At 42.2% G+C, this 16283-nt stretch overlaps 1 protein-coding gene across 4 annotated transcripts in view; it reads left to right on the forward strand.

Moving 5' to 3' along the window:
• The window catches only part of ST7 (suppression of tumorigenicity 7), a 154897-nt gene that overhangs the window by 102934 nt on the left and 35680 nt on the right, over positions 1-16283 (forward strand). For all 4 annotated transcript variants that reach the window (XM_061640062.1, XM_061640061.1, XM_061640064.1 and 1 more), the window contains exons 3-7: positions 1805-1964; positions 7814-7868; positions 9040-9155; positions 11432-11507; positions 13562-13716. In XM_061640062.1, the coding sequence (XP_061496046.1) occupies positions 1805-1964; positions 7814-7868; positions 9040-9155; positions 11432-11507; positions 13562-13716 (562 nt within the window). The remainder of the gene's footprint in view (positions 1-1804; positions 1965-7813; positions 7869-9039; positions 9156-11431; positions 11508-13561; positions 13717-16283) is intronic.

Here is a 16283-nt window from a genome sequence, read left to right on the forward strand (position 1 = left end):
CGATGGGCAACTTCAAGGAGCCTGCTCTGCCTTCTTATGGTTCTGAATCTTTAAACTGGATTTGGGTTAGACAGCCCTTCAAATAGAGGATTGTCCTCTGTAAAGTAGACACATGGGCATCTGACCTAGTTGTGGTCTCCACTCTTCTCTCTTTACCACCATCAGCCTATTTAATTTCTTATTTATTTATTTATTTAGTTGCATTTCTAAACCGCCCTATAGCTAGCAGCTCCCAGGGCGGTGTACAACATGATAAAACCACAATATTTAAAATACAGCAAGTGTGTATTGCGCAAACAATATAAAACATTATATAAACAAAGTAAAAGAAAACTAGAAATAAAATAAGTAAGATTAAAAGCATAAAATACATTAAAATGCCTGGGTGAAGAGGTGGGTTTTTACCTGGCACCGGAAAGATGACAGGGAAGGCGCCAGGCGTATCTCATCTGGGAGGGCATTCCATAATTCGGGGGCCACCACCGAAAAGGCCCTAGATCTTGTTACTGTTCTCCGGGCCTCTATATGGGTTGGGACCCGGAGAAGGGCCTTAGACATCGAGCGGAGTGAACGGGTAGGAACATAGCGAGAGAGGCGTTCCATCAGATATTGCGGTCCAGTGCCGTTAAGGGCTTTATAGGTAAGGACCAACACTTTGAATCTGGCCCGGAAACATATTGGAAGCCAGTGCAGTTGGGCCAGAATAGGTGTTATGTGGTCGAATTTCTTCGTCCCAGTAAGAACTCTGGCCGCAGCATTCTGCACTAGCTGAAGTTTCCGAATCGTTTTCAGAGGTAACCCTACGTAGAGAGCATTACAGTAATCCAATCTAGAGGTTACCAGAGCATGAATAACTGAGGCTAGGTTTAAGGACTTTTACTCTCTATAATTTATTTGAATTTAGTTATTTATTAAATTTATTTTGTGTCCTTCCTCCCATGGCATCAAGCAAGGGACAAAATACTAAAAACGTATTTTTAATTTTTTTTTTTAAAAAAATACACCTTAAAAAGCAGTTCCAACACAGACTGGGATAAGGTCTCTACTTAAATGGCTTGTTGAAAAAAGGAAGGTCTTCAGTAGGCACTGAAAAGATAGCAGAGGTGGTGCTTGTATAATATGCAAGGGGAGGCCATTCCAAAGGGTAGGTGCTACAACGGTAAAGGCCCGCTTCCTATGTTGTGCAGAATGGACTCCACTCATCATGACTTCACTTGTTATCCCATTCTGCTCCCTCCCCAGGTGGGGAACTCCCTCCGTGAATGCACACATGATGCCATCTCTCTCCCTTCAGATCCCTCCTCAAAAAATGTGGCGTAGCCCCATAATTCTCATTTCTAACCCTAATCCTAACATTTCACCCTTGTCTCTTCCCTCCTCCACCTCATTTTCTTTATTGTCTGTTTTAGTATGTATGCTCCTGATGGCACAGTATAAATAATAAATATTAAGAAGTATTCTTGTATTGTTGTAATATTTGCTCTTTGTTTTTTATTATGGTTGTATTATTTTGTTTGAAATTGTTTTGTAATTGTTTGCTCTTGTTATAAGTTATTTCAATTACTGTGTTTTTTCTTGTCGTAAGTCACTTTGAATTCCACTGTTGAAAAAAAGCGACTAACAAATACCAGTAATAAATAAATAAATAAATAAATACATGAATATGAATAATTATTCATTCAAAAATACATTTAAATATTGAATCAGCACTTTAAAAAAATGGGTAGTCAGTAAAAATTCATCTGGAGTTAACAAAAGCAAACTAATAAATGCATGTATTTGTTTCTTCTGCTTCTGGTTTTAGATATTTGAATGGTGGTATTTTCGCAAGTATGGGACGTCATTCATTGAGCAAGTCTCTGTGAGTCACTTACGCCCTCTGCTGGGTGGGGTGGACAACAATTCTCCCAACAATTCAAATACAAGTAATGGGGATTCTGATTCAAATCGGCAGAGTGTCTCAGGTAAGACCGATCCTTTTGTCTTGTGCAAATAGTTACCATCATAGCAAGTCCCTTTTACATGCAAGAAAAATCAGTGTATTATTATTGACAGAAAATCTGCAAAATAGCAACCTCTCGCTGCTTGTGATTCCCAGCAATTGGTGTTCAGAAGCAAGCCACGTCTGATACTGGAGGTAGTTGCACAACCTTGATGGATAGTAACCAGCGATAGCTTTATCATCCATGAATTTATATAAGAATGTAATCCTAGCCCCACTTAACTGGGAGTAAGCCCCACTGTATTCAGTAGGACTTACTTCTGAGTAGACAATTAGAATTTCACTGTAAATCTCTTTTAAATCTGCCTAAGTTGGTGGCCATCACTGCCTCTTCAAATCAAATTAAATTTTATTACAGTCAATGGACCATTGAATCATCAGATAAAAACAGATATTATTACAACCTCATTCTAAAAAATGTGAATTGAATATATATAAATAGGTGAAATAATAATACACCACAGTGTGGTGTAGTGGTTAAGGTGTTGGACTACGACTGGGGAGACCAGGGTTTGAATCCCCACACAGCCATGAAGCGCACTGGGTGACCTTGGGCCAGTCACTGCCTCTCAGCTTCATGAAAACCCTATTCATAGGGTCGCCATAAGTCGAAATCGACTTGAGTACATAAAAAAATTACAAAGGACCATCACTGCGTCCTGTGGTAGTAAATTCCGTACGCTGTGAAAAAGTACTTGCTTTTGTCTGTCCTGAATCTTCCAACATTCCACTTCACCATATCACTTCAGGTTCTGGTTTTACATGAGAGGGAGAAACACTTCTCTTTGCCCACTTTCTCCACACCATGCAAAATTTTATATATCTCTATTGTGTCCTTCCTAACTTGCCTTTTTTCTAAACTAAAAAGCCAATTCTTCCTTTGTAGTCTAGCTTGAATTCTAGCTGGGCTGCAAAGCAAGAAAGGAAGAATCCCCAATTCTTTCCTTGAAGTTGAATTACCTGATGTCATTGACTGACAGATGGACAGTCCATCCACCTGTCAACCTGGCCCATGGAGGGTGGGGGAGTTTTGCATTCTGCTCACCAGCCAGACCCAGCTCCCCACCCTTGGCATAAGCGTATATGTGAAGTTGCCCCAATGTGCATCATTTTACATTTACTTACATTGAACCATGGTTCCCAAACTGTGGTCCATGGACCACCAGTGGTCCATGAGCTTCGTTCAGGTGATCTGTGGCTTGTCTGTGGATTTGTGGTTGAAGACAGGAGATGTCACAGCCATCATATTCAATATTCATATTCTTTTTTAATTGTATTTTGAATGCTTTTTTATTTCTTATATTGTATTTTATTATATTACAATTTGAATTCTGTGGAATACAATGAAATACAATATATAAGAAAATAATAATAATCTACCACCTAGCTACTAGATGGCTACAACATGCAAAAAAAAATAAAAATGGAGTGATTGGCCAAGACCCTCAGCAATTTTTAAGTGGTCCATGGGGAAAAATAAGTTTGGAAACCACTGACATATGCCAGTTTTGATATCCTCACAACCGCTCTTTGTTCTTCTTACCATCCTAAACAGCTTGGTGTCATCAGTAAACATGGCCACCTCACTGCTCACCCTTAACTCCATGTCATTTATGAACATGTTAAAAAGCAACCTGTCCAGTACTCACCAATAAATAGCTCTAAAAGGTCAGATAGACAGAACATACCCTTGTGGAAGCCCTGCTGGTGGTTTTTCAGCAAAACATGCTCTTCTATATACTTGGTAATTCTATCTTTAATAATGCTTTTTACCAGTTCTCCTAGAATAGACGTTAAGGTAATTGGCCTGTAACTTCCTGGATGCCGTTTTTTAAAAAATGGTATTACAGTGGCTACTTCCCAGTCCTCAGATATGGATGCTCATCTTAGGGCAGCCTTTCCCAACTAGTGGGCCACCAGATGTTGTTGGACCACAATCCCCATCTTTCCTGACCATTGGCAATGCTGGCTGAGGCTGATGGGAGTTGTGGTCCAGCAACACCTGGTGGCCCACTAGTTGGGAAAGGCTGTCTTAGGGGCAAGGGGCCTTGATCTTCTGTCTATTCTCATAGTAGCTCCTTAGGTGGCATGAGTCACAATCCTCGATCATATTTGTGACTTGTTTTGTTCTGGCAGAGCAAGCAGAACAGACTTTGCAAGAACTTGAAGACTATATCATTTAAGAATCTATGTAGAGCAAACTATGCACTCTCATAAACTGCATATTTTCTCCTGATCTGTAAGCTTCCATTTTCCATTGAAATTGAAGAGTTGACACTTGACTTAAAATGAAATTGAAATGTCAGTCCCTTTAGGAATGAAATTACTTTCCAAGTCGACCTTTTCCAAGTTGAACTTGGTGAAGTGTCTCTTGTTTTTGGTCTTAGACATTTGGCTATATTGGGCTGTTCCTGCTAGGATTCTATATTCCACCACCACCACACCCCCGCAAACAACATACCAAAGATTCAGCATAAGAAAAATTTAGCCAACCCTTTATTTTTCCTGTTCCTAGTATTTTGCTGTGAATATTCCAATGCCAATCAATATTAATACACTTTGTCAGTATTTGTTTGAGTTTACCTTATGCAAGGTAAGCAGTTGATATCATTATCTCCCTCTAACTGCCTAACAGGAGAGCAGAATAAAAGCAGCAGATTGTGGTGGATACTTTCACTGATTTACAATATTAACTAGCAATAAACAAGCCTACAGGGAGTAAAGTAATTGCCTGGGTTTTCTGTTCTGTAACCCCACATGTGAACCCTCTCACCCTACAGTTGCACTCTACAATTGCACTTACGTTGAATCAGGGCAGTAAATCAGATTGGGCAAGTGGTTTATCGGGAATGAAATCATTTGCAACATAAAAGAACAATTCCTTTTAGCTGAATATTTATGTCTTATTTTGATATCTTTTTAAAAAGTTACCTTTTTTTACTGACATCTAAAATATATGGAAACCGTGTTAGAAGGCTTGTGTTGAAAGGGATTCTAATGTTGGGGTGGCAAACCTGTGCTCCTTCAGATGTTGCTATCCTTCAACTCTCATCTTCCCTAACCACTGGCCATGTTAGCTGGGCTGATGGAAGCTATAAACCCAACAGGATCTGGAGGGCCACAGGCTCTCCACCCCTGCCCTAAATGGAATGCAACCAGAAGCACTTCCCAACTTCCAGACCCCCCTTTTGCTATTTTTCTTTTGCTCCTCTGAGGACATTTTCTGCTTTTACTTTTTTCTTTAGGACCCCTTTTTAAAACAATCTTCTTCTTTATCTCTTGGTGGAGGGTTTTTATTATATTTTATTGTATGAATAGCTTGTATCCAGTGGTGGCTTTGTGCTAGATTAAACGCTGGGGCATGTGTTAGGCAGAGCTTCTGATTTTTGCTGTGTCTTCCCCCCATGCATTTCATTTACTACAGCCCTTGTGCCATATCCATAATGGGCCAGAAGGCCCCCAAACTGTTTATTTTTCAGGAGGTATGGGGGGGCTGCATTGAGTGGGTGGGGATCAGCAAAAATCAGGTACCACCTTGTGGAAGCAGAAGTGCTTTGCAGTAGTGCAAAGTTATAATTGGATACAACCCCATGTTTTCGCCTGCATATTTTAAAAAAGCACTGCAAATGCCTAACAGCAAATATGTTAAAAAATCAGCCTTATTTCTAATCATTGTGATAGCCAGTAGCAGGTGGTGGGGTGGCGGCAGCTCTTACCTGATCTCCCATCACTGGCGTCACTGCAGCTTACCAGGAGGGGCAAAGCAGGGAAGTTGGCACAGTACAAATGCACCAGTGGGAGTACTAAACTGGCTCTGGGTTTTTTATGTATAATTTATTAAGGTTTTCAAATTATTACAGTAAAATGTACAATCCCTTATTCCTTCCCCACCCACCCCTCCCAGCTCCCCGACCTCCCTCTGCCCTCTTTCCCCCCCCCCTTTTTTCTGATGTACAGTTGTTTGGTGTGTGATGAAACTAGTTCAGGTTCATATGCTCAGATAAGGGTAAAGGTAAATGTGTGTTAGTGTTCTGCTGGAGTCCCAGATTAACAGCTGTTGGGTTGGAGAAGTGTCCTTCCCTGCATTGGATTGTTCATCCCACTTCTTCCAGTTATGGGTTTTACTCAGCAAAAAGTTCCAGAAATACACTCCAAATCTTTTGGAAGTTTGATTTTTAAGTGCGTTTGCACCTCAATGCCACCTCTCCCTCTTGGCAAGCTGCAATCACGCCAGTGACAGGAGTTCAGGTAAGCACTGCCGCTCCGCCAACTGCTAGAGAGTCACAAGTTTATATCTATAAGCCAGGAAAACAAATAAAATCTAAATCACATAACCTCCCCTCCCAAAAAAGTCTGTTTAACTGCCATGACTCCCAGTTAAAAACTCTGGGAACTCTAATTCTGTGACAGAGCTCTAATAAACCTCCTCTCCTACAATTTGGAAGATTCCCTGAAGAAGCTCTTATGAAGCCATCTTCACACTAAAACATGTGCAGTCTGATATTAGTGCATTTACATACACTTTTTGCTAAAGATGGATGATTTTCCAGCACCTACTAGTGCCTTTTCTAGATACTGCTCTTTGTATTACACAAGATACTCAAAAATATGAATATTCCTGTTCCACAACATAGTCGCCATCAGTGGAGCATAACATAGCTGCCAACCAGGAGGCTTTAGGCCATTTCAGTTAGAAAAATAATTTGTTTTAGCATTGAATTTAAGCTAGTTTGCATGAGTGTTAGTTTTTGGAAATTGTTTCAGATAAAGTCAGTGCTGTGTCCTAGAATCTCTATCATATTCTAGCTGGGAGAACTTTCCAGCACCCCCACTACTTTCTTTAAAGGCGGGCCAGTATCTATGTATAACCTCAGAGCACTTACACAGTGCCTTTCCTCACCACTATAGTCAGCTCGGGCATCTGAAGTTATCAGTGAGGTCATCCTGCTGTCTTTTGTTATTTGGAAATGCTTGTTAAGAACATAAGAAGAGCCTGCTGGATCAGGCCAGTGGCCCATCTAGTCCAGCATCCTGTTCTCACAGTGGCCAACCAGGTGCCTGGTTGTTCTGGGCATACATCCTGTTAGGAGAGAGACAATTGCTCAGTGGCAGAGCACATGCTTTGCATGTAGCAGCTTCCAGGTTCCACTTCCGGCATGTGTAATTAAAGGATCTCAAATAGGAGGGCTGCAAACAATTTCTGGCTGAAATCTTGGAGGGTTGCTCCCATCAAAGTAATCCATATGGGAGTCCAACAGACCAGTGGTCTGATTCAATATGCCATCTTCATTTGTTCATATATGTACAAACAATTCCTTGACTCACATTGGCATTTCTAAAGATCACAGAAGCCCACTCCACAGTAACTTGGAACAGGGCTTTCTGTTTTGCTGTCCCAGTTCTGTGGAACAGCCTGCTATCTGCACTTTCCGGAAACAAATGAAGACATTTTTGTTCTGACACTCTTTCCCCTCTGAATGAATGGATCTCTGCTATGGGTGTCAGTTTTGTATTGTTTTAAATATATCTGCTGTCTTTTGCTGTTTTTATTGTACATCTCCTTAAGACAATGTAGAAGGTAATTGATAAATTGATTATAGTGTATACAGAACGCTGTGGGCAATCCAGCCCCCCTCCCCAAATGTGCTCATCTTATAATGCCCAAATTTTTATTCCCCTGGTTTTGTCTTTAGATGCTCGGAATGCACCTGGGATGTCTAATCTGAAGATAATTTTGTTTTCTAATAAACATTAGCATTAACTGGTAATTAGAAGGTAATTCAGTGAGGCATTTTTTTCCCATTGTTACAGAGTGCAAAGTCTGGCGAAATCCACTAAACCTGTTCAGAGGAGCTGAATATAACCGGTAAGTGCTACAAAGAATTGTTATTCAAACACAGTAGCCCATTGAAAAAGCATGTTCAAGCACTCCTTGACAGTCACAGTGGAACTTAGGGCCTCATCCAAGCAATGTAATGGACAAGTTTCATCCATGTATTCACTCGTAACACTAAACCAGCTTTTCTCAACCCTTGGGTCCCCAGATGTTGTTGAACTACAGCTCCCATCAGCCCTAGGCAGCATGGCCAGTGGTCAGGAATGATGGCAATTACAATCCAGCAACATCTGGGGGCCCAAAGGTTGGGTTTAAACCAAGGTTTAATGTACAGGTAGGAAACCATTTTTTAGCCAGAGGACAGCAATGGGGAAACTCCGGCCTGGGGATGAAATGCAGCCCTCCAGGCTTCTCTTTCTGGCTTTTGGATTGCCCCTCCCCACTCCCTAGCCATATCCTCTTTTCCCAGACCACACACCCCACCAGCCTTGCTTCACATCCTCCTGGAGTGTTTTTGCCTGGCTGGAATGTGTACTTGAACCCTGGCAATGACTCTTGCTTCCCTAGATGGATGATAGAGAGGAGTGTGTTAATGTGCGTAGAAACTAGTCTGCAGTACAAAGGTATAATTTATCTTCACTGCTCCATCCACTTTTGCCTCTATTCCTGCCCACCACTGGCATATGATCGCCCCTCCCCCCAAAGGTTCCCAGAAGGGAACATGCCCTTGACTGAGAAAGATTCCCCTACCCTTGCTCTGGGATAACCTTCCAGGAGCCGCATGTCAGTGATGGTCAGGCCCAGAGGCAAAACAACAGACAGCAACAGACATAGCTCAGTTTGGTACAGTGGGCTCCGTTCTGGCCTCACAGAAGTGAGGGATCTCAACCCACACACAATCCTCCATACAGTTTAGCCAGAGGCATTATATGTGGCTCAAGGACACATTACAGCCAGGGAAAGCTCTTGGGGAAGGCACAGAGCAGGGCTGTGAGGGAGAGGCCGGGAGGGCCACGTTTGGATAGAATGAAGAGGGGTTGATATATTGGATAAAACTGAGGGTATGAATAGATTTCCAAAACCCTGGAATGGTGTGTGGAGGAAATGGTCAAATAGGTTTGTGATGGTCGCCTCTGCCATTTCTTGTACTGTAAGTGTGTTGTGCATTTATGCAACTAAACTCTCTTTGGTGCCTCTGCAGGTATACATGGGTGACAGGAAGAGAACCGTTGACATACTATGATATGAATCTTTCAGCGCAAGATCATCAAACATTCTTTACATGTGATACAGACCATTTAAGGCCTGCAGATGCGAGTAAGAAGTTTACTAAAGTGTGTCTGGAAACTTATGAATTGGAGTGAATAACGAAGCTTGTTTGAAGAAAATAGGAACAAGGTGTCTGAGGTCACCCATTGTTGCCTTTGCTTGTTTAGGTCTCAGCTTCTTGCTCAGAGTGCCTGCCTGAGTTACAGTTTCCTGCGCTTCACATTTGAAGCATAGGTTACAAGGCATCCTCCACTTCCATATGGGGCCATTTGCTCTTTTGACTGCTGATGAATGAAAAGTGCCATCATTCCCTTATCATCTTGTTCTCTGTTTCTGAAGTTCGGGCTTTGAGTGCTGTTGCCTGTGTAGCCAAAATGGCACCCCTCTTGTTCCATTGTATGGCATAAGAGGGGAATATCATTAGGGTTGGGGGAAGTCCCAAAGTTTACAGATAATAAAAAATCTTTTTGGGGGGGAGGGAACCCAAAAACACAGCTCAGTAAAGACTGAACATGCTCAGTGGCCATGGAATGCTGGTTGCCGGGGGAGGAAAAAGAATACCAAGTTGGGAGGGAGAATGGAATGGAGTGGAGTGGCTGGAACTCTGAACAAAAGCATTCCACGCTGCAACATGCTGTAGATACTGCTAGTATTTTCTGTTGCCCTTTCCCCCTAGAATATTCTTTTTAGGGTAGCACTCCTGGTGTGATGTTTTCTTCTCAGATTGCTGTAGTGAGTGCAGGGGTGTGGAACCTCCAGCCTATGGGCTCCATTTGCCCTGGCACAGGTCCCAATTTAGCCCACGGGCCCGTTTTCCCCAGCCACTCCCACCTGCTTCACACCTGACACCATATGTGATGCCAGGTGTGGAACAGATAGAGCTGCAGCTGGATCAGCTGCATGACTGAGTTTCCTGTGGCAGCAGCTGATCCCTGCAGAAACCAGGCTTGCCAGCCCTGCGCTTGGCACTTTGCTGAGCACAGAGCGTGCGCTGCAGTTCCCCAGTACCCGACAACCAGCTGCTTAACAGGCTCTTGGGAAGCACTGCATGAGGCACTTTGACAGTTGGACGGGATAATCTATTGACAGGTGGGTTGTCCCACCCACTTGTCAAAGTTGGCTCATGCAGGTAGGGACAAAAGGAGGCCACCAGGCCAAAAAGATCCCCCACCCCCATGGTTACTGCAAGTTTTTAAGGGATAGTGTGCTGGAGCTGCACTCCCTGCCAGTCAATGATGAATTCACGCAGAAATCACACTGGCAACATTGTAAATGCAAGCTCTGTGCTTCGGCAGCCTGAAAAACACAGGAGCACACCAAGGCAGTCATTGGTCTTGGTAAATGCGCTCTCTTTCCTTATGCTAGCAGAAAAGCTGCCAGGAAAAGCAAGAAGAGTAGTTCTAAAATAAAGAACAAAGCCCCCCATCACACATTGCCTTCTGGCAGATTAGGTTAGGCTGGGAGATAAGTGCTTTGCCTGATTAGAGATTTGAACCTGGGGTTCTTCTAGCCACCACCCCACATCGGCTCTGATGGCCACATCAGCGTGGGGGCTGCCTCAGCTTGGTGTAATCCCATATGCCTGCATGCTGTGTGTGAATGATGCAACTGCACTGCAGGCCAATTGCAAGGTTTTTCCCACTTGATTGACACCAACCCTCCTGCTTGGGTGTCCACTGCATGGGGAAAAACCGTGCAATCCATCATGTTCATATGGTTTTGTCATTTGCATGCAGCCTGCAGACACCTGGCATTGTACCACAGAGAAACACCTTCTATACTGCTGTAACTGAGCCAGACACAAAAACCAGTGTGGTGCAGTAGATAGAGAGTTTGGGGTCTCACTGTGGGAAACCCAGGTTCAGATCCCTGATCGAGCCAAGTAATTATCTTCCAGTGTAACATACCTCACTAAATGGCTATGAAGCTAAACTGTTGTGTTGATCTGACTGGAGGGAGGGCAGAGTGATAAGAAATAAAAAGAGACATCTCAGAATGACTGGAAATTCAACAAGGGCCCCAAGAGAACAAAAGTACCAGCATTTTATCTGTTGTTCAGAACGCCCTTGATAGTTTCCATTGTTGATTTCAGAGTAAATGTTCTTATCACATTTTTCTGTTTTTTTCCTCCCACATCCACTGCTGGCATTAACCTGCATAGAGGTAGGGTTCATCATTCTCTGAACCCACTAAAACTCAGGTTTGAAGAGAAGGTGCTCTGAGCCATTTGCCTGATGAAATGCCTCAATGGAATACTGGGCTGGACTATAGTAATGCCCTGCTAAATCACCAGTCTAATTTTTTAAAAATATTTTGTTCAACAGTAATGCAAAAAGCATGGAGAGAAAGAAATCCCCAGGCCAGAATTTCTGCAGCACACGAAGCCTTGGAGTTAAATGAGTAAGCATAGCAATGGAAAATCTCTTTGCTTGTTCTAGACCAGGGGTGGGCAACTTCAGGCCTAGGGCCCAAATGCAGCCCTCCACCTCTTTATTTGGCCCTCTGGACTCTTCCCCAGCTATACAGCTTGTTACTCCACACTCTCCTTGAATGCTTTTGCCTAGCTTCAATGTGTCCTTGGACTGTAATAATTCCTCATGTTGGTCTGAATGGAGAGATCTGAGGAGAGGGTAACAACCTCTAGCTTTCAAGTGGCTGCAATCCAGCCTATTGTAAAAAAGGAAGAAAGAAAATAAAGTGAAAGTCACGTCTGCTGCTCCACTCACTTTTTATCTCTGGCCTCTCCCACCACTGTCATTTGGGCCCTAGAAGGTTGCCCATTAGGAAAGGTTATTCTCAAAAAGTATCCCCACCCCTGATCTAGACTGTATATTATGATTTCTTATTTTTGGGAGAGTCAAGTATAAAGTAAGAAAGCTGTGGTAGAGGTGGTTCTTCACATTTGTGTATCTGGGCATTAGGAGGGATTTGTTTTTTTTCATCTGTTGCTATTAGTGATGCTTGTATGGCAGAATAGTTTTTAATAGGTTGTTGCACAATAGAAGATGAAAGACAAGGGCAAGTGGGAGATGAAAGCAAGAGAAATGCTACTAATACTGGTGATTTGTATTTATTGATGTTTAAACATAATAAACACAATAAAACATAATAAACATAAAACAACATAATAAAATAAGTTTTTATTTCATGAAAATATTTACATTTAATGGAGTTGTGTAATTTTTGGACTCTGGTATAAATGCTTCAAGTTAAAAATTGTGGTTTTCTCTGCTCTTGTGATGTATTGCCAGTTATTTATTTGGAGCACAATCCACAAATTCTGCTGTACTGAAGTGTCCCCGTTCTCCTATACAATGTATCTGGACAATGGCTCCTTGCCTGCCTATTGGGGCTTTGCATCCCAGCCACTCTGCATTGAGTACCAGTGGTCTGTGTTCAGTCACAGGATGAATAGGGCATCAAAGACACAATTTCTGGCCAGGACCTACTGCAGCTGATCTGACTGGTCATAACAGCTGTAGCAGACCCTGCACAGCTGCTGGACCATGCCATATCCTGAGTCCTAGCTGTGAATGCCTGGGATTTTTGGTCTAGTGGTGGTGTAGTTTGCATCAGCATAGCAGGGTGCATGGATCACACCCATATTTACAGTATAACTTGTATAGCCTCCAGATGCTCATGGTAAGATCTGTATATGGGATCAGAAGCAACAGGTCCAGATCCTGCCTAGTTCAAATGAAAATTCTAGGCTTCAGTCTCCATCATTAGGAACAGGAGCTTCATGCTTATGCAGAGCCCTGGATTGCACCCTGTTGCTGTGCTCCACAGCCTCAGATGCACTCCTTTGTGTGCATGTAGCTCCTGTATGCGAACATTCATTTGCTTCAATAGTAGGGTGGTTTTGCAAAGTTGTTTTCCTCCATTGAAGTGAATGTAATGGTGCTAATAGACTGGAGTGCAACATACGCTTCAGAGAGTTTCCATGACCACAACTAATTGTAGGCATGTGTCCTATTGTAATGAGGCAGGTAAAAGCCATTTGTCGATTGGGTATATCCTGGCAGAGGGCTTCCCAAACTGTGGTCCATGAGCTTCCTTCAGGTAGTGCACAGCATTTCTGTTGGTTTGTGTTTGAAGGTGGGAAACAACACCTCCATTGCATTAAATATTCATACTGATTTTTAATTGTATTTTATGGCTTCTTTTATTTCTTCTTTTGTATTTTAATTCAGTTCAGTTCAATGGAATTCAAATGGTAATACAATAAAATGCAATATATATGAAATAAAAGAAGTAATACAAAATACAGCTGAAAATCATACAGCACCTAGCACAGCACATTTCAATTGCTGCATCATTAAGTGGTCTGTCAAGATGCTCCACAGTTTTCAAGTGATCCATGGGGAAAAAAGTTTGGGAACCACTGTCCTAGTCAATGCCTTCCCTTTCCTAGTTTTTCTTATTAATGATGGCTTTTGTTATTTCACTGATAGGTGTGCCACTGCCTATATTCTCTTGGCAGAAGAGGAAGCAACAACTATCGTGGAAGCAGAAAAGTTATTTAAACAGGCTTTGAAGGCTGGCGAAGGCTGTTATAGGCGTAGCCAACAGTTACAGCATCATGGTGCCCAGTACGAAGCTCAACACAGTAAGTCTCTCTCTCTCTTTGGCTAATAGTCCTGGGATCTTTTCAGAGACAGATAGTTGCTAGGAATAGTAGCCGTTCACAGGGTTGTGTGCTGTACCATGATTCTTCCCAGAAGCAGCACTGAATGTGGCACCGAGAATAAAATTCAGTTTCTTGAGACTCTTAGTTTTCATATTTTAAGAAATAAAAAGGAAGTTTCCTGTCCTTAGGGGTAGGAAGATAGCCTTGACAGAGTGTGGCAAAATGCTTGCTAAGCTTTCTAAAGCTAGAGGGATGACTTGATAAAATCTCCAGTGGTTTGGAGTAGGCAGATCCTAGTGCTTGCCATTGCTGCTCCCCGGGACTAGCAAAGCCTCAGTAACAGAAATTAATATGGAAGGCTAAGCAATCTTGCAGAAGGCTAAGCAAGCTTGTAGAATTAATCAATGCTTCAGAATTCAGTATTTAAAACACAGACTTTTATTTATTTTAATGCAGAATACAGACATCTTTGAATGAAATCCATTGGTATAAAGTATAAGTTCAAAGTCTTGGGGGATAGAGCCAGAAAGAAAACAAAAATTATATTCCCTAGTGGGAAACCTCTGTGCGCACAAGGCTAATTATATCCGGTATAGGCCCCAGTTTGGTTCATGAGATTGTTCTGCTCAAACCATGCCCACCATCCCCACACCTGATGTCATATGTGACACCAGGTGTGGGCAGGTAGAAAAGTGAGCTCCTGATTGTTCCTTTGCAAGCAGGTCTCCTGTCAGCACTGATCAACTGATTGGCGCTGACAAGAAGCCCAACTGGGGTTGGCTGAGTTAGAGAGTTCCCTGTTGAGAACTCCCCAGTGCAGCCGAGGGGACTCACTTTCTTCCTTGCTCCAACTGGAGCATTCAGACCACTTCCTCCAAATGAAGTTAAAAGGGACTCCCTGTAACTGCTGATCAGCTGATCGGTGGTCATAGCAAACCCCTGTGAAGGCTGGACAATCAGCTGACATCATTGTGACATCAGGTTATTGACAGATGGATGGTCCAACTCACTTACCAAAGTTGGCTGGCTGAATTAGAGATCTAGTTCCCCAACACTGCACTCCTTTACTGAGAACCATAAGTTTGAGGCAGCTTACTATTGAGGGAAATGCAGTTATTAGAAATATTTAGTTTTGGGATGTCTAAGAAGTATCAGGAAGTATTAGTACCATTGAACTAAGCCTGTAAAGGCCAATAGTAGTCATTTGTGTTCAAGAAGGACAAATTTAAGCTAGAACAAATGCAATGAGTTATCTACAATAATAATCACAGCCAAATTTGTGAAAGAAGTCGCAAGAGATAAGCCTATTCACTAACAGGCAAAAAAAACCTTGTAGTTTAAGAATGTCCCTATAGCCAACAGATGTTTCTATCAAACTTTAAAAAGCAGGGAAATTGGGCAGCTATAGTGAATGCATCAGGGGAACAGGAGACCTGACCTCTTCTCTGAGATATTGTACTGCTCTACAAATTTGTAAAAGTGCAAACACAATTTGAATTGGTCTTTCACAGTCCAATCCACTTTCTTTGTAGCTTGGAGGAATTTGGGAACATGTGCCTCTGAGCATATAGTGAGTGGTGGCAACACCTGCAATCAGGACTACATCTCCAAAGATGGGGAATTACATTTTTTGTATGTTTGTTGGTGCTCTTGCTTTGCTTCTGCCCTGTGTTACTACTGTTTCTACAGAGCATCTAACCTAGAAAATTATATTTCTCTCATTATTCATCCTAGAAATCTGTGTCAAATTTATTTTTTATTAATTTCAAAGCTTTTTTATTGGTCAATGTCATATGATGGTGAAGATAGCCTTTTGTTTCAAACTGGAGGTTATGTTCTATTCCTGTTTTGGCTGCATTAACAGTTGAATCTGAACCGTGGGGGGATATGTGCGTGTGTGTGCGTGCAGTGCAATTTGTAGTGACTAAACAAGAAACGGACTTTCATTTCTGGAGCCATCCTTTACTGTAGCCTAGAGGTGGGCAATTCTTAATGCTCCAAGCTGCACCTGGTCTGCCAAGTCCAGTCCATGCACATAGTTTTCAAGGTTTGTTTACCATCCCCATCTTTCATACACCAGACACACTGAAGAAGGATGGTTGGGATGGGAAAAGATAATGACTTGCTTGGTCCCCCTGTGGTATGTTTTGATATGTTAGCTGTATTTAGCTGTATGTTATTTGTACCATTGTAAGTTATATGTTATGTCTCAGTTCATTGACGTATGGCTCTCAGTCCTTTGCATGTTAACCTGAGGTAAGTCCCACTCAGGTCAGCAGGACTTACTCCCAGATAAGTGTGCTTAGGTTTGCAGCCTAACTGGCCTTGTTTGAGTCTAATAATTCTTAATGATATATATTATTTCTGCTCAAAGGACTCTTCACTGTTATAAATTCTGACAATCCCATACAGTTTATCCAGGTCTAGAAATGTACATAGGAGAGCGTATCTATGCCCTGACAACAGAAGAGTTATGTACTGTAACTTTAAAGCTGACAGTGAGGACATTGAACTTATCAAGTATTATCAATTCCTTGGCACAGTCA

This window comes from Rhineura floridana, chromosome 8 (genome assembly GCF_030035675.1).
Source record: "Rhineura floridana isolate rRhiFlo1 chromosome 8, rRhiFlo1.hap2, whole genome shotgun sequence".
NCBI lineage: Eukaryota > Metazoa > Chordata > Lepidosauria > Squamata > Rhineuridae > Rhineura > Rhineura floridana.